This window comes from Falco peregrinus, chromosome 9, assembly GCF_023634155.1.
Source record: "Falco peregrinus isolate bFalPer1 chromosome 9, bFalPer1.pri, whole genome shotgun sequence".
Classification (NCBI taxonomy): Eukaryota; Metazoa; Chordata; class Aves; order Falconiformes; family Falconidae; genus Falco; species Falco peregrinus.
The window spans coordinates 38,690,646-38,716,161 of record NC_073729.1 but is presented as its reverse complement, the minus strand read 5'-3'; the positions used below and the strand labels follow the sequence as shown (position 1 = coordinate 38,716,161).

Sequence of the window (25,516 nt, the reverse complement as noted above, 5' to 3'; positions counted from 1 at the left end):
CCCGTGAATTCATGTCAAGCAGCAGTTTACATCATGTGGCCTTGGTGTTTTTAATCTGGGAGAGCTGGAGTCCAGCTTCCTGCATTGCTTACCCTTACCTGATGCCAGCAGGCAGGTGTGTGAAACACGGACACTACAGCTTTGCTGTCCTGCAGTGCCTTCCTTGTGTCACTGCTCCTCTGAGGCAGCTGCAAGCCTGGGAAGTGACTGAGGAGGCCCTTTGGTTGCAGCCCCTCCAATAAAAGTGTCTTTTGCTTCTCTGTCTCCAGTGGCATTCAGAGCAGAGACCTGAAATTGCACAGAGGGATTATATTTGTGATAGGGTTATGTCTTTTTGCTTTCTTGTTCAGGCCCAGGAGAGTTCAGCTCATTCTGAGCCTTTGAAAAGTCATTTTGCATGTACTTACAGGGACTTTGAGCTCTTTATGGGACAACTCCCTGGAGATTGCTCTGTGCAGGGCATGCTCTGTCTGTGGGCTGAGCAGGTTCTTTTGTGCAATTGCTTGTCTGTATTGCATGTGCTGGAGTTGTGCTTAGGAAGACAGAGGTATTTTTTACCTAAAAGTAAGTTTTAAATTAATTATGTATAGGTATATGAAAGTGCACCACGATAACTTCATAAAGTTTCCAGAACGAAAGTCAGAAGTGCCTGTGTGGCCTCAGCTGGGGCTCTGGTGACAGGTCACACACTGTTCCCTTTCTTGGACTGTGTCTGCTTTCTGGCACACAGAAGACAGTGAACTGGCAGTGAATGTGGGCTTTAGAATAAATGAGCTGGTTTGCAGGCTCCTGCTGGCTTCTGCAAAGATGGCAAGGGGCACAGCAAAGGAGGCAGGAGGGCTAGCAGGTCACTTAAACCAGCTTTTTCACAAGTGACCGATAACACTGAGGGTTTTTTCTGGGGCCTGACCTCAGAGCTGCACCTGAAGTAAGGGGAGGTCCCGCAGGAGCATGCCAGGTTCTTTCTGCAGCTGGCAGGAACCGTCCAGCTTTCCCTCGGGATACCTATATCTGCTCCAGCAGCCCCGCTTGCCAGATGTGTGAGGGGTGAGTAGGATGCAGCTCTCTGACGTTGCAGAGCTGTTGTGAGAAGTTCATTATTAGCTCTGAAATACTTGGATGTTTATGGCTGTAGCAGTAATTTAGCAGACACACAGAGACATCCTTAAGTGCAGAGGCTTGTAAAAAAACACTTGCGTGAGTAAACATTTACCATCTGACATGCACCCAAAGAAATAATTTTGAAGTTTCCCATGCTTAATCTTTGTTTTCTAGTGTAATTCTCTGCAAGTAAATGAAATGTGAAGGTGGTGCGAGATCTTTCCATGGATCAATAACCCACTGAAAGGCAGAAGAATAGCAGGTAGAAATAAATGATGTGTTTTCAGAAGGAGGATTGTCTGTTGATCCTCCAGGAATGTAAGCAGGGCTATGGGTCTATACGAGGAAGCAAATAATGAGCTGGCAGCTCAGTGTTGGTACAAAACTATTCAGGATTATAAAAACTAAAGGTGCAGAGGGATCTTGCAAGGGTGAGTAACTGAGCAATCAAGCAGCAGAGAACGTTGTGTCAACAAAAGCAAAGTATTGGACATGGGGGAGATGTCCCTAACTGCACATGCAGCATCAGGCTGCTACGTAGCTGATTCAAGGAAAAAAAGACATTTTGCAGCCCATATATGAATTTCCAGAAATGTATACATGGTGCTGGGAAGCAGTTAGAAAACAGGGTTAGAAGCTTGTAGAAAAGAGACAGAGAGCAAATTAACACTTGGCTGTAGTCATACTGTGCCCGCTCCGCACAGTGGTCTCTCCAGGGCTGATGGATGTGGTAGGGGAAGCCTCACAGGAGCTCGACCTGGAGGAGAGAAGAGGGGGAGAAGGTCAGTGGGTTGAAACAAATGGCAGGTCATCTGTGGGGAAAGCAAGATGAAGAAAATTTCTCGTCATTTATCTCAGCAAAACAGGAAACTGCCCCGTTTTGTTGTGGGCAGCAGGCTTAAGAGCGCTCTGTCCTGAAGCACAAAATAAATCATTAAGAGTCAGCAAAGCAAGCTGTTGTGCAAATTAGGAGCATAAACAGGTTTAGGAGGAAATGGGACAATTCAAAGAAGGGAGGTCTGTCAGTTGATAGTTAATGGTCCAGGTGCAGCACTGCCTCGGGGTATCTCCCACCTGCTGTTAGCCAGGAGATTTTCACAAGGCAATATTAATTTTTGAAACATTATTTCTGTTTCTTATCCTCCTGGTGGCAGATGCAGGCTGGTGACTCATAAAGCCCTTCAGGCTGACAAAGCACAGCATTTCCCACATAGGGAGTGGTGATGGAGCAGAATTTGGGATGGAGAAGAATGCACTGGTGGTGTAGGAAGAGGGGCCAAACCAGTGCAGTAAAATGGGGATGCTTGGGCAGATCAAAGCCAGGAGAGCGGCACTGGTGCAAAGCCCAGCTGAGCTGTTCAGGAGGTGCCTACCCTTGTGGGGAAGAGCACAGCAAGATGGGCCCCCAGTCTGAGAGCCTGCACTATGCCAGGCTGATGCCAGTGAGAGGCCACGTTAGATCTGAGAAATACCGAGACGGCAGCTACAGCTGTACTGAAGTATGTGTCCCGTGGCTAGGTCCTGAATCCACATTGTTTGCTGCATTTTTTAAGGCATTTTTTGGCAGGAGAGTGTTCCAGTATGTTCTTGCATGTGCCCTGCCTGGATTTTAACTTGTTATAAAAGGAGAGGTTCTTTAAGAAGCTCTTCACATGTGTTTCTAGGCCAGCATATGGAAAAATATTTTCCTTTGCAAACTATTTTTCACTGTGTGGTTTTTTAGTAGTCTTCTGTTCCCAAGCTCCTGGGGCTACTGTGGTACCACAGGAAATAACAGGTCAACTTGGATTTCACAGATCCATGATGTGCTCAGAGAAGTGGAATTGCCTTTAGTATTAGCCCTTTCCAACCCATGTAGGCAGAGCTGCTCGTTCCTGCACCAAAGGGTGTGAGCTGAGGAGCAGAGGGAGTACCTGGCCCACTTCTTAGGAGAACTGACAATGCACAGTAAGCTAAATGCCAGGAGCCAGTCTCTAGCTGAGCATTTTAAAAGCAGCCAGATGGTTGACTCGGTCGCTGGTTTCGAAGAGTGGAGGCTAAAGCTAAATTCTGCCTCTCCCTCGTGTTTCTCTCTGCAGCTCACTGGTTGCCTCTCAGCTTCTCCACATCTCCTTCACCCATCTCACTCGGCATGTGCCCTGGGAGCCGGGAGCGCTGGTGCTCGGGCAGGTGACTTCCACTGCATAGCAGGGAGGCTGCACGCTGTGCGTTTAAGGTGTGAGCCCCTGTGGGAGCCATTTGTTCTTTGCCCGCTGTGGCAGTGTGCCAGTCACCCCATTCCTCAGGGCTCCTTCTACTTTTTTGGTGATTCAGGTCCATGGGCAGTAATCAGTCCAGCCCCTTGCATATGGGGCAAGTTTAGTTTTCAGTTTATTTGCCTGAAATTTGGTCAGCTCCACGCATGGCCCCAGCAGTCTCCTGTGGGTCGGAGGCTACAGCTTGGTTGTCGCTGGGAGCAGGATGCCTCGCTGCAGACTGTGCATGATACAGGTTTTAGGTGTTTCCCAGGATCAGAGAACTTTCTGGGAAAGTACAAAACAGGCTTCAGGCAAACATGTCTGGCTGTTGCCCATGCATCAGCCGTGCAGGCTCTTCAATGCAACCAATTTCTTTGCAAACCTCGTTAAACTCTTAGGGTGATTATGAGTTTCATGGTCTAATTACAGTGTGAAAAAGCATTTCCTATTACTAGTTTTGAATGTGCTGCTTCCTGCGTAATTGTTGTGATGCAGAGCCACAGTCCAGTCTTTTCCCCATTCCCTCCTTTGTGAAGTGGATGCCACTTTGCAGTGGGGCGTGTAGGTGTGTCTGCGCATTTTAACAACAGAAGCCTTAACCTGGAATAGGGAAGCATCACCAAGCAGCTGACTGGTTTTGTTTTCTTTAATCCTTAAACATTTCCAGTATAAATAATGCCTGGGATTAGCAGGATTTTTGCATACGGGGAATATTTTGCTTTAGATGTTCCCAAGAGAGAAATTCTTAAAACTAACTTTCGTTCCCATTGTCTGCGGGAGTGGGGGATGCTGTTGTACCTCCTTTGGCATTGCTCCACTGTTACGGAGATGCCTCGCTCCAGCTGTCAAGCAGATTGATTGAAGTGGGGGTGCTTGTTCCGTTGTGGGGAGCCAAGGACTGTGGTTTGTCTGCAGGATGAGAGGAGAACAGGTAAAGCACATCTGTCACCTTTGTGACTTGTAGTTCTGCTTGGGAAGAGCTTGTCCTCCCTGTGCATTGAGAGGATTTGAAGAACTCCAGGCTCCTGACCAGCTTACCTAAGCTGTAGGGTGTGTGAAAGGCTGATCTGAAACACACAGCATCTGACCGGAATGTAGATTTTTAAAAGCCACAAGTATTTTGAACTCTGCTGCAAGCTTTGAGCCTGGCAGGGAATCAAATAAGGCAGATCTATTCACTGCTTTCAGCAAGTAATTTGGACTTGACTCAAAAAAGAACAAAAGGCCAATGGTTTTGGGAAAACTCTCCCAGCAATCGGTGCAAACATTTCTCTTGGTGTCACAGGGGGATTAGCTCTGTGAATCCTGGCTCTGCTCATCCTCAGAGTTCACTGAACCAAACGCAACCGGAGCAGCCATTCTTGCAGAGGGCTGCAGCTTTTGCAGTAAAGTTCCCAAGTTCTGTTGTGTCTGATTTTCATCATATTGCAGAGCATGCCCAAGCCTCACAGTAGAAGGTTAGGAGGCTGCAGGCAGAAGTGTGAGGAAGTCTGCAAGGCTTTGAGAAGACGAGAGAGACCCTGCCATCTCCCCACGCCTTGCCTTGCATCCTGAGCTCACTGCTGGTGCTGCCTCTTCAGCCCCACACACCTTTCTGTGCTGCTGTCTCTTTCACTAGCCCAGGACTGCAGTTCTTGAATCATAAGCAATTTGTTTAAAATGCTTTGAAATCTTTCCTGGCAGGAGGCTGGCTCTGCATGCTCCTTAGCTGAGATGTGGCAATATGTAAATACCCAGCCCTGTGTCTGGGAGCCATGTAACTCCAGCCATGATGCTGGGAGCAAGAACTCGCTTTTGCATGCATGCCCGGGCTGTGAGTGTCGAGCATGTGCCTTGCATTGAGTCAGGACAGGGTCAGGCTGCCAGTGCAAGAGGTGGAGATCTGCAGGAGCGGGGCTGGGAGGTGCAGAGCTGTGAGCCTTGACTTAGAAGACTAATCCCTCCAACCCTAAGCACCAGCTTGCACTGATGCTGCCTGCCATGGGACTGCAGGGCATTTGGTGTGAGGTTTTGACAATCTCTGCCCTGCCCGCACAACAGGCTGTGCAGAAAGGGGTGGCTGTTTATGCTGAACTGCTGCACTGGTGCTCTCTGAAGGGCTCTGGTGTGGTGGGTGCGCAGTGCTGTGGGCTGACCACTTGTTTCTCCTTCCCACCAGGCCTGCCCATCAGCACCTATGCTAAATACTGCTACCGGAAGCTCCAGAAAGTAGCTGTCACCGGAGGCAAAAAGGTGAGCAGCTGCCCCAGCTCCAGGGCCTGTGGACTGTGTGGCAGTCTGCTTCCCAGACCCCAGAGCAGTCAGTCCTGTGGCTCTGGGAATTCACCACTGATTCAGTGATGGGAATGGCAGATAGAGTGAGCGGTGGAGGCTTGCTCAGGGCTTATCTCTCCATGAACCTGTGGGAGAAGGTTGCTGCCCAGGTCCCACCATCCTCCTGGCAGACAGCAACGCAGGCCACGCTGGCAGCTGCGTGGCTGTGTGCTTCCTGGCCTTGGGGACGTGGGGGACAAACCTGATGTTTACTTGTTTCCAGGGTAAGAGGAGCTGTTGGTGCAGGGGATGCCCATCATTTGGTTTCTTCAGGTGAGGGAAGAATCTCTCTCTGCCATTGAGAGCTTGGATGGGCCAGGTCTTGCAGCTGATTTACTGCAGAGTTCCCACTTCAGAAAATCACACAGTGGAGGTGGCTGGCATGGAGGGGAGCCTCGGTGCTCTGCATTATCTGGAAAACCCCCTCTTCCCTTTTCCTCTGCATGGAGCTGTGAAAGCTGGCAGGTGGTCTCAGCCTGTCCTAGACCTCATCCTGGGTCTTCAAGCCAGATCCGGTCATCTTTTATTTCTGCAAATCCCTCTGAGGCCTCCCTGCCATCTCGATTCCATGTACAGCAAGCAGATAGCTAAAATACCTCAGGAGGGGTGAAGGCCCCTGGCATCCCTGCAGGGATGGGACAGGAAACCTCTGGACACTCATTGCACGCAGCTGCGGCCCTGGCAGCTGCCGCTCTCCAAGGGGCTGGTGGGAGCTTGGCCCTGTTGTGTCTCTTGCTTGGATGCAGAGTCATTGCCAAGTAGCCACTGCAGTGGGCAGCCTGGTGCCCCGCTGGCAGCACTCTGCATTTCTCTGAATCTCTGCCAGGAGAGATTCAAAGCCCCTTTCGAGTGTCAGTGTCTTTCAGAAGCAACAGACCCCAGCATCGGCTTTCTAGCGAGCTTTTGCACCTCTAAGAACAAAGCTTTCCCTGGAGTTGGACATACCTGGAATTCCCTTCTCCAAAGGGCTGTTTTTCAGCTGTCGGCAAGTGGTCACCCAGTGCTGGGCTGGCGTACATGTGCTGACCTCACTATGGCCAGGGGCAGGCTGGGCTCCATTCTTCCACCTGCCACACCAGCAGGTAGAGCTACAGCTGGAGTTGTGCAGTGTGCAAAACAGCAACAGAATCCCTGCAGAGACAGCCCAAACTCTCCAGAACAGTATTCTGCCAACAGGCAGCAGCTTCTCCACTCCTCTTGGGCCTGATGAGTTGACCCTCCCCTGATTTTAGGAGGTAGAGGCTGCAGAGAGAGAACCATGCTGCCAGGAGGCCAGAAAGGTGTCCACATACATGGGTGGTCCTCTCCATCCTGGCCACTCACAACCACTGTCCCTAGGTCACTGTTTCTCTGTGGGCTGGCTGTGCCACAGGTGCACTGAGCTCTCCTCTGTCCTCAGGGCCTCCGTAAACCAACAGTGGAAGAGATAACACATGCCAGGAATGCCATCGTGACTCCATCACTCTTCGGCAGCTCCCTGGAGGAAATCATGCTACGGCAGCAGGACATGTACCCGGGTAACAAGCTGCCCTGGGTGCAGACGCAGCTATCACAGCAGGTCCTGGCTCTGGGAGGAGAACAGACGGAAGGGATTTTCAGGTGAGCTTTTGGGCACTGTATTATTTTTGAGCCACCCACATGTCAGTTCTCAAAACCAAGCAAATACTGGCCTCCACATGCTTCCTCTTCCCTGAGAATAGCACTCTGACACAGATTGGACAAAAAAACCACCTTTCCCATGTTCAGGAATCACCTCTTAAAGTAGCATTAGCCATTTGCATACATTAGTACAGAGGGGACAGCATAGATGTGACTTGACCTATTTAGGAGAGCATGTACACGGGCAAGGCACTGAACTTTCACCAACTTCAATGCTGGTAGTTGTGAGGAAGAGATAAGCTCTTGGGTCCCTGGCAGAGCCACTCATCAAATGCAGCACATCAGCCTTGATGATGGACCAGACATGAGGAGCTGAGAGACACATAGAATCTGTATGGTGAACGTAGGGGATCCTGGTTTGGTGTTGGGTTTTTTTGTTTGGGTTTTGGGTTTGTTTTTTTTTTTTAATTTAGATTTGTGCTAGGTAGCTAAACTTGATTTAAAGTAGCTAGCAAAAGATTCAACTTTGCCTTGAAAGGGTTTCTAATATCTTGGTATGTTTAGTCAGAGATGCTTCTTATCTTTGGACTGAACATGCTGCAGAGAGGCCTAGTTACAGAAAATAATCACTTCTGAGGACAGAACGATAGTTGATGCCTGAGCTAGTGGGAAGGAGACAAGTGTTTCTTCTACCCCTCACTTTAAAGCTGTGTCTAAAAACAGGCAACCTGTTCTTTGAGGATCTGCTTCTGTAGCTACCACTGGTGTGTGTTCCCTTCTCCCTGGGGCCCCAGAAGCAGATTCAGAGCCACCGGCTGCCACGCCAGGCACATTGCCCTGCTTGCTCTCTAAAGCATCTTTGCTGCATCTCTGTTCGCAGGATACCTGGTGACATAGATGAAGTCAATGCATTGAAGTTGCAGGTGGATCAGTGGAGAATCCCAAGCAGCCTTGGTGATCCAAACATCCCAGGTACGGGAACGAGGCTGGCATGTGTGCTGCAGCCTCAGCCATGGGTACAGTGCAGAGGGGAAGGTACAGGAGCCGCCGAGGAAGTGTGCTGCTGCTTGGGGATGCGTACACAGGGTGTCTTCACCAACTGGGCTCTCAGTCTGTGTATTTCCACTGCCTTTCCAAATACTGCCCATAGAAAAACACCGGGGGCAGTGGGGGAACCTTTGCCTCCAGCTGGCTCTGGCGCAGTCAGGCTGTGCAAGCTAAGCAGCATGCAGAGCAGCTTGGAGTCATTTAGGAGCAGTGCTCTAGCTCCAGGGTCTCATTGTCCTCTCCTTTAGGCAACTTCAGAACCGCTTCCTGGAGGAGCAGGTAGGTAAGAGCTAGCATTTCCCTCTAACTGGCCAGTTTGGCTGCCTGAGCATTTCAGAGCCAAGACTGAAATAAGGTGAAACAGCACGAGTGCAGAATCCCTTCTCTGCCCTCTGTTTCCTGAGACCTTGAGTCTTGCTGACAAGTTTTGCCTCTGAAGGTGGTGGGGAGGCCACCAGAGCTGTTCTCATGCACCCTGCTTTCTGCCCAGCCTCTCTTCTCAAGCTTTGGTATCGGGAGCTGGAGGAGCCTGTGATCCCCCAGCAGTTCTACAAAGAGTGTATCAGCAACTACGAGAACCCTGATGCTGCTGTGGCTGTAGTGCAACTTTTGCCGGAGCTCAACAGGCTGGTGCTGTGTTACCTCATACACTTCCTGCAGGTAGGCAGCCCCCACAGTCCTGCATCCCTGCTGCCAGACAGGAGCCTGGAGCCCGTGGGGCGTGGTTACTGGGAAGGCTGTGGTGGGCAGTCAGCAGGTTTTTAGGATCTCTGACGTGTATTTAAGGTGGGATTGATGGAGGGCAGTCTGCTGGCCTTGTCCCTTATAGGAGAAATAAACCATGTTCCTGATCTTGTAGAGCATGGGGCCAGTCTCAGAGGTTGAGATCAGCAAGTTGTTCCCTGTCTGCTGAGGCTCCCACACTGCTGGCTATGTCAGAGCACAGTGGTGGTCTTCTGTGAATGTGTGGCCGTTGGGGTATTGACCTTCAGGCAGGGCACATCTCTGCTCTCCTTGCATCTCTTCTTAGGCCATGTGTTTGGAATCTCTTGCCCTTTTCTGCTGCTTCTGCTGAATGTCATCTTCTTATCTGCAGATCTTTGCTCAGCCATCAAATGTGGGCAGAACGAAGATGGATGTGAATAACCTGGCCATGGTGATGGCCCCCAATTGCCTGCGCTGCCAGTCTGATGACCCTCGCATTATCTTTGAGAACACACGCAAAGAAATGTCTTTTCTTCGCATGCTGATAGTGCACTTGGACACAAGCTTCATCAGAGGGCTGGTTTGAGCTGCTGGCCCTGGAGTCCAAAACACCGCTCTGGGGAGTTGCTGAGTGCCCAAAGTATTCTCCCCTCCACTTAGGTTTCTTCCATTGTCCTTGTTGTTTATCATACCCTGGGTTAGCCCCTGAGCATCTCCCAGCATATGACCTGGAGGGCAAGGACTAGACACTCTTGGAAGGCTCAGGCTGCCTTCCAAGCAGCACCAGGTAGTCCTTGGACATGCCAGGCCAGATTTAGTGGTTCCTGGCCTTCCAGTGTGAGTCAGAGGGGGGCAGCCCTCCTCAGAGCCACAGAACTGGTTGCTCATTGAAAGGGCTGTGATGTCGATGAGAAATTGCTGCCTGATGCATTGACACTCTCCATCTCCCTTCTGGAGGTAGAGTTGGCTTTGGGTCGGAGGACATCACTCCTGCGTTGCAGCATGAGCTAGTCATGGGTGAGATGCTGCCTATTACTGGGCATAATCCTACTGCTCTGGAGCCAGCCTGGTTCACCTCTGCAGACTGTTGGTTAGAGGCATGAGGATTGTTCTGACACCCCATGATGCTGTTGGTAGAGGAGTGTGAAAGTGCAGGGGGTTCGCTGAGGCAGAGTCGTTCCTTGGACTGCCCTGGTCAGTGGGAGCATATTGCAGCTCAGGGAGTGGAGGTGTTTGAACCTCTGCTACTGGTGGCTGGATAGGCAGACATTCCACAGCTGGGAGCCCTGGCAGGCCAGATCTACATAGCATCTACCTCGCTTTCTCCTTTAGGCAGCTTCAGAGACACACAGATGGTTAGTGTGTGGGACCAGCCCTTTGCTGAGCTAAACCAGCACACACCTATGCTGGAACCTGACAACAATCAGATAAACAATCTCTTTGGCATCCTCCTAATGAGGGCCATATCCTCTGGAGGGGTAACCCTAGCGGTCTTGCAGCATCCTTCTGCTCCAGGCAGTGTGAGCTGACACCAGCTTTCCTGAATAGCATCTCAGCTGCTCAGAGCAGCCTCCACAGCTCTGGCACCCCCCCTTGCTGGTACCACATCCCTCTCAGACTGCGCTGCCAGGGAACTGAATACCAATTTTGACCACCTTCCTGGTTCAGCCCAGGTCTAAAGGTAGCTGGAAGGTCCCCCAGCAGGTAAGACTGTTGACCTGGAGTCAACTGTGGCACCTGTTCCCACCAAATTCCCACCAGAGTTGCAGAGGGGTTGGGAAGGAAGGGAAGAGAATGGCAAGAGGCAGGTCTGAGTGGCTGAGGTGTGATGGAGCCTGCATAGGGATGGTGTGAGGTAGGCAGCTCAGCGTTTTCACTGCTGCTGGTAAATCCCTGCGGCTTTCTGTGTGCCCCCAGAAGCAGGGCATAGCAAGGATAGTGTCTTTCAGAGGAAGCACCTGGATTTCCCTGCAGCCTCTGGATTCTATTGCATGTTCCTTAGCAAGCAGCAGATTCTAATTCTGTGGCATCCTGGTGGTACTCTTCCTTTGAAGTGTCTTCCCTGCTGGAGGCAGGGCTGCTGCTGAAAGCTGCATGTTGGGATTACTCATGTAATGCTAAGTCTGCCAGTAGCATCCAAGGTTGCATTTGCATTTCTGCAGCCCTTTCACTTTAAAGTGGGGACCTGAGATCATCCTTTCTTGATTGCAGTGGGGACCCAAGCCTTCCTGGCAGTGACATCTGAATCTGTACCAAAATTTTGGGCACAAGGCACCACATGCAGAGAGTGCCCCAAGCCTGCTGGCTGCTTGGATCTCTTAATGTGCATGAGTGGGGTTCCCAGGGCGCATGTTTGCTTGGATGAACTCCACAGTAGTTCAGTTTGTGCCCAGGTGAACAGGGGTCATGGTTCCTCTCCTTGTACCAGATGCTTCTGTGGTCCAGTGGCCCATTAACTCTTGCTCCCATGTCAGGATTGGCTCTGTCAAACATGCCTTCAAAAATGTTTCACCCACCCATCCCCTCTCATCCCATGCCATCCCAGTGCTTCGAAGCCATTCATCTTGGTTTGGCCTTCTAAAGAACTGAACGATTTGTACTTCAGGTGTGGAGCTACTTTCCCAGAAATGTAGATACAGAGCATTACCAGCTCTGCCACATTGTACTGAAGTTTGAATTGTTGAACAGGCTTGGGATGCTGTGTCCTTCCCTGCCGTGGGCTGGAGCAGCTGTGTGGTGTTTGCCCTCCTTTTTGGGCTGCAGATGCATGTGCCTCACCTGCAGCCAGCCACTGCGTAGGTGATCTAGGTTATTCCTTGCACTTAGCGGTAGCAGTCAATCAAACCATAGGCATTTGCTGCCATTGCAAATGAATGCTTCTTGCCAGGGCTGTAAAATAGGCTAATAAATGACACTGGATATTATTTTCTTTGCCAACAGATTTGTAAATACAAATCAGTAAAGCAGCCTCTTCTCTGTTATAATAATAAATACAATCTGCATGGTTGTCTCTTGTCTTTTTTGTGAATTTCTGAAGCATGATCATGTCCACCTGGAGCTGCAGATTTTAGCATTCATGAGTAATGTTTGGGAATTGGCAGTGACGTAAGCACTTAGAAACCAAACCGTGGGCTGGTTCTGCTGTTCTTAATTAGGCAGCTACTAAGGGGCACTCAATGAAACTTGGAAAAGAATGGGTTAAACCAGAGAAAGGGTAGTACTTGTTTACATTGGATCTTCTGGAGCCTTTCAGAGAAGTTTGTGGGCAATAGGTCCACAAATGGGCAGTCAGAAGATGAGAGGGACACTGCTGATGTCCCTTACCTTGCAGCAGTGGGTGCTGCAAGTGGACTGCAGGAGGTGCCCACATGCACGTGCTTCCCCTGTGTAGTCTGCTGTTGGAGATGTGATTAGACAGGCTGCCAGGCTGACCTACCCGGGACATTTTTATGTTCAGACTGGAGGATTCTCTGATGTTTTCTCCATCCTAGCTCCAAGGAGCAGCTGGGAGCAGTCTGTGTTGGTGCTCCAGACTTGCACTGGCTGTACACTGCGGTGGGGCTGCAGTGCAAGTGCTGGCTGTGCCACTTCAGCCGTGCTGGAGGAGGCACCTGCAGCCTGGAGACTTGCCACTGATAGTGGAAGTGTAATGTGTCCTGACGGGGCCGGCACCCTTGCAGTGGTGGGTGGTCTTCCGGGTGCTGCTGGGTGTCTCGCTGTTTTTTTGTCTTCTCTTCACAGAGCCTGGTGCGAGCCTTTTGCCATCTCTGCGATTGTGTCCTAGAAATCTGCAAACAGAAATGGTAAAAGCAATTCTCCCAGTTGCTGGTTGCAGCTGATAGGTGCTATGTCCTCAGGTGCCTCCACACTCCACTCCAGCTCCTGAAGAGGTTGGCAGCTGTTGGGGAATCACAGGTGAATTTTGGACCTGTCTAGGTTCAGCTTGAGATGGAGGAAGGTAGGGCTCAGCTTTGGCAACTGCTTGTTGTTTTACAGGACATGGTGACCAGGAGGCCACCCCTCCTGGCAGAGAAGCTTCTGGCAGTTTCTCCTCTTGCAAATGTGAGAAGTCTCCCTCCTCCTGGCCCACCAGAAGCACTCAGAAGCTGTGCCACCTCCCCAGAAATCCAGGGCAGTTGGAGGCCAGTTTTTAGCCTAATTCTCATGTAGTTTTTTTGCCTAATCCTCATGTCGAGCTTTGCACTAAATTGGCCCTGTGGGAAGACAGAGACCAGAGGAACAGGCAGGCCTGGGCCAGGAGCCCTGCAGCACTAGAGGGAGGCGGAGACGGGAGGATCCCTGTCCTGACGCTGCCCCAGCATGGGTTTGGCTTGAGCTCTGCAAAGCACTGGTGGGTTTAGCAGGACAGGCTGGTGGAGCTGAGCTGGGGCTCTGCAGAGCAGGGCTTGGGCTGTGGCACACCCACTGACTGTGGCACAACCATGGAGAAGTCTGGTTTAGCAGCTGAACATTGCTGCTTTCAGGGTTCCCGATGACCTGTTGCATTTGTCAGTCATTTTAATGGTGGAGAGAACTAGGCATGGGTGCAGGCAGCTGGGGATCCATCTCAGACAATTGAGAGAGGACAGGGAAAAGCCCAGGTGTTCAGAGTGAGGTAGACCATGTACAGACCCCGCTGGAGTTGGGTGCTTCCAGGTGGCTGTGCAGGAAAACTTTTGGGATGTACTGAGGCACTCATCAGCCGGACTTTTCCTTTCAAAACAGAGGCATCAGCTGGAGACTCTGCCCAGCCCAAAAAGGTTTGAATCTGCATCTCCCAAGGGCTCCTACTGCCCTGGCCTCTACCTCTCTACCTGGAGCTTCTCCTGTCTCACGGTCAAAATCATCCTGCTTTGTCTGAAGCATTTAGTGTTTACTGGTGCCGTAAAGGGAGCTTGTGTCTGAGGACTTGAGGACTGTGCAGCCTCAGCTAGTTGGGCTTGGAGGCTGGCAGGATTTGGGGCCCAAATCTGTGATGATATTCACAAGCCCGAGCCCAGGGCTGGTCTTACAAACTACTATTCTCCAAGGAGAACTAGTGACTTACGTCAGCTTGTCTCCACTCATGGCCCCATTTTCTCCATCCTGTCTATGCCAGGTCTGCTGCTTCATTCAGATCACAAGCAACAGGTGAGACCGAGTGGGTTGCGGGGGGGATGTGGACGGCAGGGTTTGGAGGAGGAGCAGGGCCCCCTCTTTCAAGGCAGTGAGCTATTGGATTGTTCCAGCTGTGAGGTACAGCTTCCCCTGAAATGACCCAGCCTTGGTGCCTGCTGGGGAAGACGAAGGTGCTGCAATTGCAAACAGTACAGCACAAAAGGCTGGAGCATCCCTGTGGTGTGTGCTACCTCCCTACTCTCAGGGCAGGATAACTGTTCAGAAGAATGCAGGACAGCCAGACCCTATGGCCCCAGGGACCACAGAAAGGCCTATGAAGCAGAGTCTCTATTGCCCGCAGGCAGACAGCCCCCAAGAGGAGGAGACAGAGGGGGCTGCAGCCTCAGAATCGGCAGGGGCGGAAGTCTCGGTGCATGGATGCAGCAGTGCCTGCTTGCTTGCCTGTCTCGCTCACATGGCGCCATGGATGGGGCTGTGCCTGCCCTGACCGAGGGCGTAGGCTGAGGGTGGACATCCTTCCCTGGAGATCTGCAGCCAGTTCTCAGCCTCTCTGGATGCTCTGGCCAGTGAAGAAGAGGTGAGAAACTGTCCTGAGGTAGAAACTGCCCAGATGCGGAGTGCTGTTGTGACAAGGGCACATGGGCTTGGTGAGTCTTATCTCCTGCCGTCATGTGTACCTTGGGGCCAGGCCTGGACGTCACCCAGACTGGTGGGGGCCTCCAGTAAGGCTCTGGCAGGAGCTGGTATGAGCATGGTGAGGCATGGCGGGGAGAGCAGGACATGGACAACTCATCCCTGGACTGCTGTACATACTTTGGTGCAGAGGGCAGGGACTATGCCCAGACGAGTCCACAAATCCCCCTGACCTGTGCTGGCCCTCACCTAATCCCCACCAGGGCTGATGAACTATACAACACACCACCTCTGCACAACAGAGCAGCCAGCTGCTGCAGTCGTGCAGATGGCAGTGACCCTGGGTGGGCTGTGCAGAGGCAGGTGGGGGCTCCCTGCCTGTGGCTGGCAGAGGCCCTTGTGCAGGTGAAGATAAACTCCTGTGTGTACAGAGCTGCCCCTTCCCAGCTGCCATGCTGGCCCCTTGGGCAGCTGGTCAGTGAGGAGGGGAGAGTCTCCCACAAGGGACTACTCCAGCCAAGTGCCAGAGCTGGACTTGCAGATCGGTCACTGGTGCTGGGTTGGCCTCCTTTTATAGTCAATGCAAGAGGTGTTTTCTGAGCACAGTTCCTCTGGTGCCAAAGTGGAAGCAGAAAGCTGGCCAGCTGTGTTGCCCTTGCCACGTGCCTGATTGTCTGTGTTGAGATACCAAGAGGCTGGCCAACAAGCCCGGCTCTCTGCAGGCAAGGGAATTGCCAGCAGAGTGGCTGCCCGCACTCAAGGCTTCGATAGCACAGTTGCAGAGCTGGCCTTGAAGGGAAAGAGCTGGAGGACACCTCACTGGAAGCTTCCTTCCTCTTTCCCAGGAACGTTGCCTAACAGCAGCCCCTTGACCTTGGGTCTCTGCCCAGGCTGGGTCAGCCATTCCTGTGCTGATCTGGACCCTGACCCCAACCCACCAACCAGCTTCCTTCCTTGACCTCAGTCCTGTCTCATTGCTGTGGGACTTGCATGCTCAGCTTGTCACTGTCACTGGGCCTGCTCTGCTCTCACTTACCGCTGGCCTGCACCGTGCCACTGCCAGTTTGGCTCCAGTTCACGTGCCTCAGCACAGCACCTGACTCCTGCCACTCCCTGACAGCCAGCCAGGTGGTGTTCATGGCACTGCTTACGCTGAACATAAATAAAGGCTTTGCAGGCAAGACCCCAATTGCTTTCCAGAGAAGGCAGGCAGATTCTTCCTGGGCTGCAAAGCTTAATTTGTCCACATTTATGTTTTCCCTGATGCATGGGGAAACACTGGATCCCAACTGATCCATCTGAGCCAAGCAGAAACTCTTGGATGGGGCAAGGATCTGTGTGAGACACAGCCGAGAGGAGGCAGAGGCAGCACCGGTGTTCATGGTGGCCGCCAGCACAGGAGTGCATTCCCTGGGAAGGGCTGCCACTCCGTGGTCACCCAAAACAGGCAGGTATGTCTAATGTCTGAGGATTTCTGATAATGTTAACCATGGATGCTGACATCAAATACCGACGCTGGAGTCCTGGACAGTGCACAGGGGGGAACATCACAAACTGGCACAGACACATCCTTGGACTGCCAAAAGCTGTGCACTCTCAGTGGGAACAGCAGAACAAAGGATCACTTCCTACATTGCAAAACCAGTGGGTTCTAGCAAGACATTTCTGTGGAGAACAAAGTGGTTTCTGACATGTGCCTTCTCATGACAGATCTGCTCAGATTCTGTGGTTTTTTTAATTTTTAAATTATGAATTTAAACTCCTGAATGAAATACAGCGCTCTCAAAAAAAAACCAATACACAAACACTATGCTGTTGTTTTGATAAAAAGCCAATAAATACCTATTTCCCTCAAAACTTCCTAATTGCTTTGATTCCTTCTGCAGTTTTTTCTTTTTCTTCTAGAAAGCTGCAAGGTTAAATCCCATGTGGGATTTCCAGGTTAAAAAAATAAAACCAAACTGAGAACTACACTTTCTGCCACAATTTTTTTCCTGTCGCCGTGTTTTCAGCAAGCCACTCTGCTTCCAGAAATTCACAGTACACATCCAGTGAAGCATTATCACACAAGTTGCTTGAAGCCATCCTTTGGACTGTCCATGGCGCTGGGCTGAGGCTGCTGTTGGGGAACAGCCAGATGTGTGCAGTGACAGCAGTCCTGGCTGTTCATGGGGAAGCAGGGAGGGGAGAAAAGTGCTTGCGCTGGGGGGCTGTGCCCTCCTCAGCGACCTGGCAGCACCCCAGCCCTGCTTCTGCTACTCTTTTGATACTGAAATCTGGCGGGCAACAAGCATCTGCTGTTCTGTGGCGTCTAAGCAGAAAATGATGGATTATCCCAGGAAAACCACCTGAACTGGAAGCGTTCATTCACCCCGTGACAAATGCTCTAACATTTGGCGTTAAGAACCTCAGCCTGCAAAGATTTTTTTGCTCCCCTGTGTCCGTCTGGTTTTGGCTTTAACCTAGCATAAACTAAACTAAAAAAAAATTAAATTGGAAACATTACTTGCCCGTATACAGCCGCGTATCTGCAAAGGGCGGCCCAGGTCCTTGTGGGGCCGGCGCTGCCGAGGGCCCGCGGGAGGGTTCTCTGTGCAGCCCGGTGCAACGGACGCCCGGGCAGGGGAGCGAGTGGGCGAACAGGAGGCCGAGCAGGCGGCGGCGCGGGAGGGGGGGGCGCAGCACCACCCTGCGCGGTGCTGGCCCGTGTGCCGCCACTGCGGGGGCTCCCGCTGCCCTGGCACCCCGCCCGCTGCCGCCCGTAGAGCGCTCCGCCAGAGCCTGCCCCGCGGGCCTCTCCCGAGACCGCCGCCCAGCTCCGGGCAGCGGCCCCCGGCCCATCGCGCCGAGCACCCCGGGCGGCTCCGCCGCGGCGCCGCTGGGACGCGGCGGGCGGCTGGCGCCACGGGAGGGCGGCAGCGCCGGCGAGGTACCGGCCTGGCCCGCCTCGCGCCCGGAGCGCGCGGACCCCGCCCCCCGCAGGGAGAGCGCGCCCCACGGCCGCGCGGAGGCCGGGCCAGCTCCGCCCCACCCGCCCCTCCCTGGCGGCGCCGCATCGAGGCGGCCATTTTGTGGCCCTGCGCGGTCGCTGGCGTTGGGCTCGGTGCGTAGGGGGGCCTGGGGCCATTCGGCTCCGTTCTAGCCCTTTTTCTCGTACAGATCCCTCGGTAAGAGCGCGGCGGCGCCCGGGCGGGCCGGGCCGCCTAACCTGCCCCGCGCTGCGGGCCCGCGGCGTGGCGCGGCGAGGCGAGGGGAGGGAGGCCGGGCGGGCGCGGCGCGACTGGCACGCGTCCCCGCGCACAAAGGGCCGGGCAGGGCGGCGCCTCCCGTGCTGCCGGCCCGGGGCGCCGAGCGGGGGCCGCACCCGCCTCGCCGCGGCCTGGCGCGCCGAGGCCGGGGAGCTGGGGCCGTGCGCCGGTCCGCGCCGTCGGCCGGCCGCCCGCTCCTTCCCTCCCTCTCGCCGCGCCTCCGCCCGCGCCCGGCGGCCCGCGGAGCTGCGCGGCCGGCGCGGGCAGGTGAGTATGTGCGGGCCGGGCGCAGGCGCCGAGGGCCCGGCCGGCGGGGGCGGCCGAGTGACCTTGCGGCGGCGCCGGGGCCGGAGCCCGGGCCGCAGCGCGGGGGCTCTGCTGGCGGCGGCCGGGGTTGGGCGGGCGCGACGGCGGTGTGGGGGTGGCGCAGGCCGGGAGCGGCACCTGGCGGGCCCCGAGCGGCGGCGCGGTCCCGTTGTCGGCGCCTCGCCCTTCGGCCGGGAGGAAGCGGTGCGGGGCCGGTCCCGGGTGGCGAAGCAGGCAGAAGCCTCGCGTGGGGCGGGCTTTCACCGCGGCCCGGGGCGGATTCCGTGGGCTGTTTCGCCCGCTGGAGGCTTCAGGCCTTTCTGCGTCCCACAGAGTCTGGAGCACAGACTCATCTCGTTGCATTTTGTCCCTTCAGGATGGCTTCAGGGAACAGAAATAACGGTATATCGTTGCACTAACCCGAAAGCTGCTTCGTGTCATACCTGCTTTAATGCATAGGATGGGGAGGCACCATATTCTTTTTCCTGACAGGCCTAGGTTCAGACAGGGCTCATTGGCCCTGGAATGGATTGTTGTACCAGGCGGTTTGGCATGGACATGCAGGCTGTGGCTGTTGATAGGGCTTGGTTAACTGAAGCAGGGTGTCAGTACAGTTTTGGGAAACAGTTATATTTTCTTACTGAAAACTTTCCTAGTACCAGAGGTGTTCCTGTGATCTCGGGTTATTGTTTCTAGCCAAAATGCTTGAAAGTAGGAGGGATAGCTGAACGTCGATGAATCTTAACCTGAATAAAAATAAATGTTGTCTTTCTTTGTACAGAACTTGGTATTGTACGCAGCAGGAGGATAAAACCAAATGTTAAAAACAATGCTAATGACTTGAAGTAACCTTTTGTATGTATCTGTACAGAAACTTGTAACTGAGCAGCTCTGTAACAGAAATGCTTTTGACCTGGGTTCGTTTAATTTTCTGTATAATGAGCAGAGATCCTTTCATAGGGCCAGTTTCCAAAAAAAAAACAAGTGAGGAGACTTGCAGTGAAGATTGCTCATAGTATAGTTCTGTTTAATTTTTGTGTGACTTTTTAAATGGTTCTGGAATTGAAGGTGGCTTAGATGAATGCTCAATTGTTTGACCTAAGTCAGCCTGTGGAAGAGTTTAGTTTACATTCTTGCTGATAACATTGTTGATCTCTCCTGAATGGAAATACAGGTCTGCTTGAACAGTCTGAGAGTAAAATCTGTTTGCCTGTAATCGAGAGTAATTAATTAAGGTCAGATTGGGAATGAGGCTAGAATAGTAATTGCTCATAACAGTGCTGCCTTGACTGAAATGTAAGAAGCATGTAATTAATTCTTACCTTTAATTGGATAAATTCTCAGAAGTGCTTTCTTTTGTTCCTGTAGTTCCTGCATAACTTAGGCAATGATATTGACCTAAATTCTCCCCCTTGGTCAGGAAAGATGGGTGCAATCCCCAGTGTAATTGTAGGGGATGAGAAATACTCTGTAACTGCATATTTTATTTGTAACTGTGCCTCCAGAAGCTCCGTATTGTCTGTACCTGTAATTTGTTAGACCTTGACAGGAGCTGACACTGTTGCTGTAGGAAAGCTGTCCTGCCACTTGTCTGGTAGTTTCTGCCCATATGGCACCATCCTGCGCAGATGTGAGCATTTGTGCAACAGTGTTGTGAGCCAAGCTAAAGAATGTACGTGAGGCAGGGGGGAGGATTTACTGGTCAGCCCTTGCAAGTCGTTGTCATCAGTATTTAAACTCCATTCCTGATGGTTGCCTAATTGTGTGGACGCAGTGGTTTTTTTAAATTGATGAAAAAATAAAACCTGCATATACTTTGGACTTACTGGTGCAGCATATTGAGAAGTCTTGTGAAGTGCTTGTAATAGTTCAGTCAACAGTTGAACAAGTCTGCTGCTTTCTTTTTTTGTTTCAGTTTGTTCCTTATCATTTTCATACTTAAGTTCCTTGCTTCCCTACAGGTTTATTTTGACTTCTTGTGCTCCCTGTAGGAAGACTTATTTTTTTCAGGTAAGAAATAGCAACTTGGAACTCTTGGTTTATTCTTGTGTCAAAATACCAATAGCTACATGGCCTATAGATTCCAAAAAACCTTTTGGAACTGGTGGCTTTTCAGGTTTTTCTTGTGGATGCAAGCACCAGGTTTAAGTGATAGTGCACATGTGGGTGTGTATGTTCATGTTGACCGACTGCAGATCTGTGTGGCAGAGAATAATGCATGTTGGAATATAATTATTTCTTTTTGAGGCATGTTTGTTGACATGCCTTTGTGTGACATGCCTTTGTGTGGTTTTACTGGGCTTGAGAACTTTCAGCCAGCCTTATTTCAATATAGCCAGCTGCAGTTTGCCTTTTTTTAAGAACTCCATTTTAGGTAGGTTTATGAAGTTGGTTAAAAAGAGGTATAACTGTCTCCATCTGTATCTTTAGCTAGGTAGCCTCTATTCAAAGAAAGAAGGGAAGCACTACTGCTTTGTGTGGGGTGGGTTTTTTTCAGTATGAAGTTAGCACTGAAGAGCTTTTTTCTTGCAGTTGATGTTAACATACTAGTTTCACAAAGGACTTTTTTTCTGCTACTTGTACACAGCACTTCTTTCCCAAGGAAATGGAGAATATACTCTTGTTTCACATAGTGCTTGAGTCAGGAAACTTAAACACCTCTAGTGCTCCAGATGTAGAACTGAGCATCCTTAGCCTGGATCTGTGCATCAGTGGCACAAAGACAGTGGCATTGATAGGGTCTGAGTTAAGAGTTTTTGGTTAGTCTTAAAGCCAAGGGCCTAAAGTTTAAAGGCTTCTGTTAGCATAGCAGAAGTTGCAAGTATAGCAGACTTTAATGGCTTTTTCAATATAGTGAAGGTTCCCAGTGGCTTTTTTTGTTATGCGATCCCCTGTATTTGTATCAGTTCTTTGCGTAGATTGCAGGTCTGTTTTCTCGGTGTTGCTGTTACCAGTCTTGGGAAAAGATGCATTGATTTTATTTTTTTTTTTTTCCATCTGTCTGTTTTTCCTGCTGTCCTGATGAAAATCTCTGAGCTGGGCAACAAGTCTACAAGCAGCCATGAAGTGCCCCCCTTTCTTTCCTTTTTGAAATAAAATGGCATAGTCGCATTATTCTTACCACGTGGTACATACACAGATGAAACATCTGCTTAATGCATTATTTTAAATGAAGACATAATTTTTTCATCAAAGCTTATGGTAGTGTAACTTGCAAGATTTCCCTTTATTTGGCTGTCATGAAAATACCCTCTTCTTTATCAGCAAGTAGGGTAGATTTGGTCCTGTTGAGTCAGAAAACAATTGAATAATGAAACTGAGAATGCCACGTGCAAGTGTCAAAACACTATAGGCTGACTGACTGGAAACAGTAGGACTTTCAGTGGCCAATATTGCAGGTTCTATAAATTATCTGTGGAAAATGTTTCTAAAAATTTTTTTGAATGATTGTTTTTACAGGTAGACCTCTTAAAAAGAGTCAGAAGTCCAAGTCCAGTTACTGCTGCAGGTACTGTTAACAAATAATTTTTGTGATTTCCTCTTGGCTCCTTCCATTTTTGGTCATAATCTTTTCCCCCAATGAGTAAAGTACATGTTGGTGCTCGTTGCTAAGAAATACAGCAGATGGCTGAATCTAAGGTAAGTGTATAGTGTGCTACTGGAACACACTTGGAGCAACCTCGAAGCCAGGGGAAGCACATCTGGTCAAAAAGGAGGAATTAATTGGCCAGTTTGCTGACCAACACATAGCCTTAAGTATTAAATTTCTGTCTCAGATCTAGACTTCCCTAGAATACCAAGGTGTTGCTTTCAGAGAGGATGTAGGCGGTAATACTTTAAAGCCACTTTGTATCCAAATGTTTGTACTGACTTTGAAACGTTGGCATTGAGTGCAAAATGGTATTAACTCAATAATGTAAGTGTTGTAGCCTAGTGGACAGTAGTGTAGGCAAATAGGAGTCTTGTTGTTGGATCCCGCCCATTTCTTAAAGGTACGCTCTTTTAAGAAGAAACCTGTTGTCATTGCAAAAGTGTGAAATTGTCATACAAGTTTGTGAGCCCATGTGTTGTTCCCTTCCTCGTATGTTGAGCAAAGACACTCTGACAGCACCTTGTCCAGGGCTGTCCAATAGGTTCAACCTTAGGCTGCTGCCACACCACTCTAAACCAAATACTTAGATACAGTCCTACTGTAAATAAGTTTGTCCAAAGAGTCCTGTGGGGTTTTGTTGTCCTTGCTTCTGAGGGAGTATAGAATGGCAATGAGAATCAGACCACTTTTTACCTTTTCTTGATTTCATTTTTATTTGACAAAGGAGCTGTAAGCCCATAGGTACCCATTATACAGGGCAGAAATGTCTTTTTGAGGACAGTTGCACTAGGTGCATTCAGTATCATGAAGTGGTTTTATACAGGTTCAGTTCAGATAGAAAATCAGGAGAAATTGCATTGGGGTGCCCAGTCTGCAGGCTAAATTTGGCTTCTCAGGACAATTCAAATGGCTGTAGCTTGTGTCTGCCGCTCCTGCAGTCTGGAGAAGCCTTACATGTATTGACATGAATTGGATTTGTGGATGAAGGTGTTTTGAGAAACTGTTTGTTGATTTCTTGTGTGACTAAAATGCATATCCTTCTGGCATGTGATAAATGCAGTTTATCCAGCTGAGGATGTCTTGGTTGACGGGGAAGGACTGTGTTTGGTTACCTTCTCTTGTGTTTGTTCACATGGGTAGACATGCATGGATTGACATGGTAAACCGTCATGAGAAGAGTTCAAAACTCAATTTGGAGATTGTGCTTCCATAAGAAAAAACACAGCTTGCTTAAGCCATCTGCAGTCTTTTAGTAGTGAAACATTTTAACTCATAATTTCCTTAAGAGAATTCTTGATGCCTGATGTATTAATTTGCATCTTAAAATATCCTGCACACTAAGAACATCTAAAACCATAGAGATGTTTAGAGTCTTAGGTTGCTAGAAGCTTTTTCAATGAAAGAAGTGTTTCATGTAATTTTTTTCCCCTGTTTTGTTAAGCTGCCTTTTTTGTGGCAGTTGGAATTATTTTTGTGTGCAAGAAGGGTTTTTTTCCCCAGACGCTCTGAGTAGTTTAAAAGATGTTTTTAGATATTCAGAAAGCATCAGTCTTACCATTATATATCTTGAAAAGCCACGCTTGTTAGCTCAAGTTACAGACACACTGACCTGGAGTTTTGATTGGTTTTTTAAAATAACCTGTACTGCAAGATGACTTCTTAAAGCTTTTAGCCACCATGGTACTGCAGCAGAAATCCACCAGTATGAGTAGAAATTTTATGTTACATCAGAAGTGATGACTTCAGTTGTGCAAATCCCAGTCTGCTGTAATTGTTTTGCAAAAGAATTTTGATGTACTTCCAAATCTAGAACACTCGGGCATTTTGACCCTATGACCCAGATCTGGCAGTTTTGGTTTTGTTTATGGGTGGCTGCTTGTGCTCGGTATTTCAGAATTTAAACTTTTTATTATTTTAGGTATATCCTCACAGTTAAAGACTGTTTGGGCAATTGTAGTGTAATTGATGCAATGATACTTGTGTACGTTTCTCAGCAGTAGTTCTTGTCAAAATCCTAGGAGGAAGAGAGGGGTTTAGATTTGGGGCAGATTGGGTGCATTTAAGTATTTTTGAATGTTTAGGTACATTTGCTGGGAGAACAGTTAAGAATTTCTGCAACTTGGAGTAACAGAGAAAGGGAAGGAGGTGAATAAGATGAAGGGGGGTGGGGACACGCAACAGTAGGAACTCTTGTTTTCATATGTAGCAGTCCATTGGAAGATACGGTGAACTCATGATCATCTGTGCTGTACCTTTAGCCTGTTGTTTTCACCTAGAATCATATATTCTCCATGTACAAGATAACTGACTGTAGGCTGTAATTTCCTTCAAGCAGCTTGGCCCATAAGATCGATTTAACATGTCGGTGATATATTCTTCAAATGCCTGCGGACAGTACCTTGAATTTTGAGTCACTTGAATATACAAGGCTTGGTAGTTATGCTGTCTGCTTACTTAGTTAATGGATTTATTCTGAAATGCCTGGTGTGCCAAAGTAGGAGTAATAATAAATTTAAAAACTGGTGGCTTCTGTTTGGCAAAGGGTAAATAAATGATGGACAAATTTGTAGATATGCAGAGGGGTGTGTGTCTGTGTGTATCTTAAGGATCTTGAAGTTTCTCTAATTTGGCTTGCAGCAGCCTGCTGACTATGTGTTGAAATAATTTCAGATTAAATGAATGTTCTAGAGGTGTTACTGTATGATTGGGATATCGTTGGTTGTAGAGAAAATATTTTTTTGAACTCTAAACTACTTCTAGTTTCAGAATTCATGTGATTTATGTTTTTCCTTCCCTATAGTTGTACAACAGTGTTTGGAATGTTTGCAGCCGTATAAGCAACGAGTTTCTTCTTGGTGAGTATAAGCATGGACACTTGGTTTTGTTAATTGTAGCTTTTCTTCAAGCTTTTGAAGTTTTGCTTTAAAATTCAAGTTTTCTTAATTCTTGCAGAGGCACTGTGGCTAATATTTCTCTAAATTAAATCTTTACATTCTTAATACAAAGGCTGCACATTTTCAGTTGGAAAAAAAAATAGCAGTTTCAAGAAAATCTACTTTAATGAATGTTATTTTATTTAGGAAAAACCTGCTTTATTTCATGTGACTTAAATCCTTTTCTGAAATCTTCTTGCTTGTCCAGTGTTTAAGAGTGTTTGTCCTTTACCTTTAGTGTGTTACAGGAAAAGAGGGGAAACCAGAACAGCTAAATAAGAGATGATCAAATGATTGAAAAAAATTCCTTTCAGTAACGAGCATTTATTTCTTTAATTGCACTTGGTAATAGGTTTTATTATAGCAAAATTTTTTTCCTGTTCTGTTGAATTGCCCATATCATAATTTATGCTTCCATGTTGGCTTGTCCCAGTCTCACCGCCAAGTTAAATTAACAGCACAAATACATGGGATGTTGGTAAGAGGATGAAAATTACATTCTCAATGTCCTGTAATCTTAGGGAGAGTGTGAGGATCTTCATCTAGGGCGGGTAAATGTTTGCTGACATGTTTTTATTTTTGTCACAGATCTTGATTTCTGCTCTAAGAGGAGAGCAAATGTAGACTTCTACTGGTGTCAGTTTTCTTAGTCTACTTATATAAACTAGAGGAAAAATAGGAGTC

At 49.5% G+C, this 25,516-nt stretch overlaps 2 protein-coding genes and 1 long non-coding RNA gene across 15 annotated transcripts in view; 2 read left to right on the top strand and 1 right to left on the bottom strand.

Moving 5' to 3' along the window:
• The window catches only part of LOC101916624 (rho GTPase-activating protein 39-like), a 67,762-nt gene extending 55,750 nt beyond the window's left edge, over positions 1-12,012 (top strand). For all 6 annotated transcript variants that reach the window (XM_013297453.3, XM_055814053.1, XM_055814052.1 and 3 more), the window contains 5 exons: positions 5,497-5,570; positions 7,051-7,250; positions 8,131-8,222; positions 8,788-8,957; positions 9,394-12,012. In XM_013297453.3, coding sequence (XP_013152907.2) covers positions 5,497-5,570; positions 7,051-7,250; positions 8,131-8,222; positions 8,788-8,957; positions 9,394-9,588 — 731 coding nt within the window. In that variant the 3' untranslated portion in view covers positions 9,589-12,012. The remainder of the gene's footprint in view (positions 1-5,496; positions 5,571-7,050; positions 7,251-8,130; positions 8,223-8,787; positions 8,958-9,393) is intronic.
• LOC114011543 (uncharacterized) lies at positions 159-4,268 on the bottom strand. Its single transcript, XR_003553479.2, has 3 exons — positions 4,137-4,268; positions 1,788-1,858; positions 159-288 (listed from the first exon to the last, which is right to left on the bottom strand). It is a non-coding gene; the product is annotated as an uncharacterized LOC114011543 (long non-coding RNA).
• Positions 12,013-17,783: 5,771 nt separating the features above from the next.
• PHF20 (PHD finger protein 20) overlaps positions 17,784-25,516 on the top strand; it is a 71,920-nt gene continuing 64,187 nt past the window's right edge. For 6 of the 8 annotated variants that reach the window (XM_055814047.1, XM_055814048.1, XM_055814051.1 and 3 more), the window contains exons 1-4: positions 17,785-17,920; positions 20,269-20,317; positions 21,767-21,815; positions 24,700-24,754. The gene's annotated coding sequence lies outside the window, so the exon portion shown is untranslated. Of the gene's footprint in view, positions 18,269-20,268; positions 20,318-21,766; positions 21,816-24,699; positions 24,755-25,516 lie in introns of all 8 variants that reach the window. The other 2 variants (XR_008748766.1, XM_055814046.1) reach the window with 2 other exon arrangements.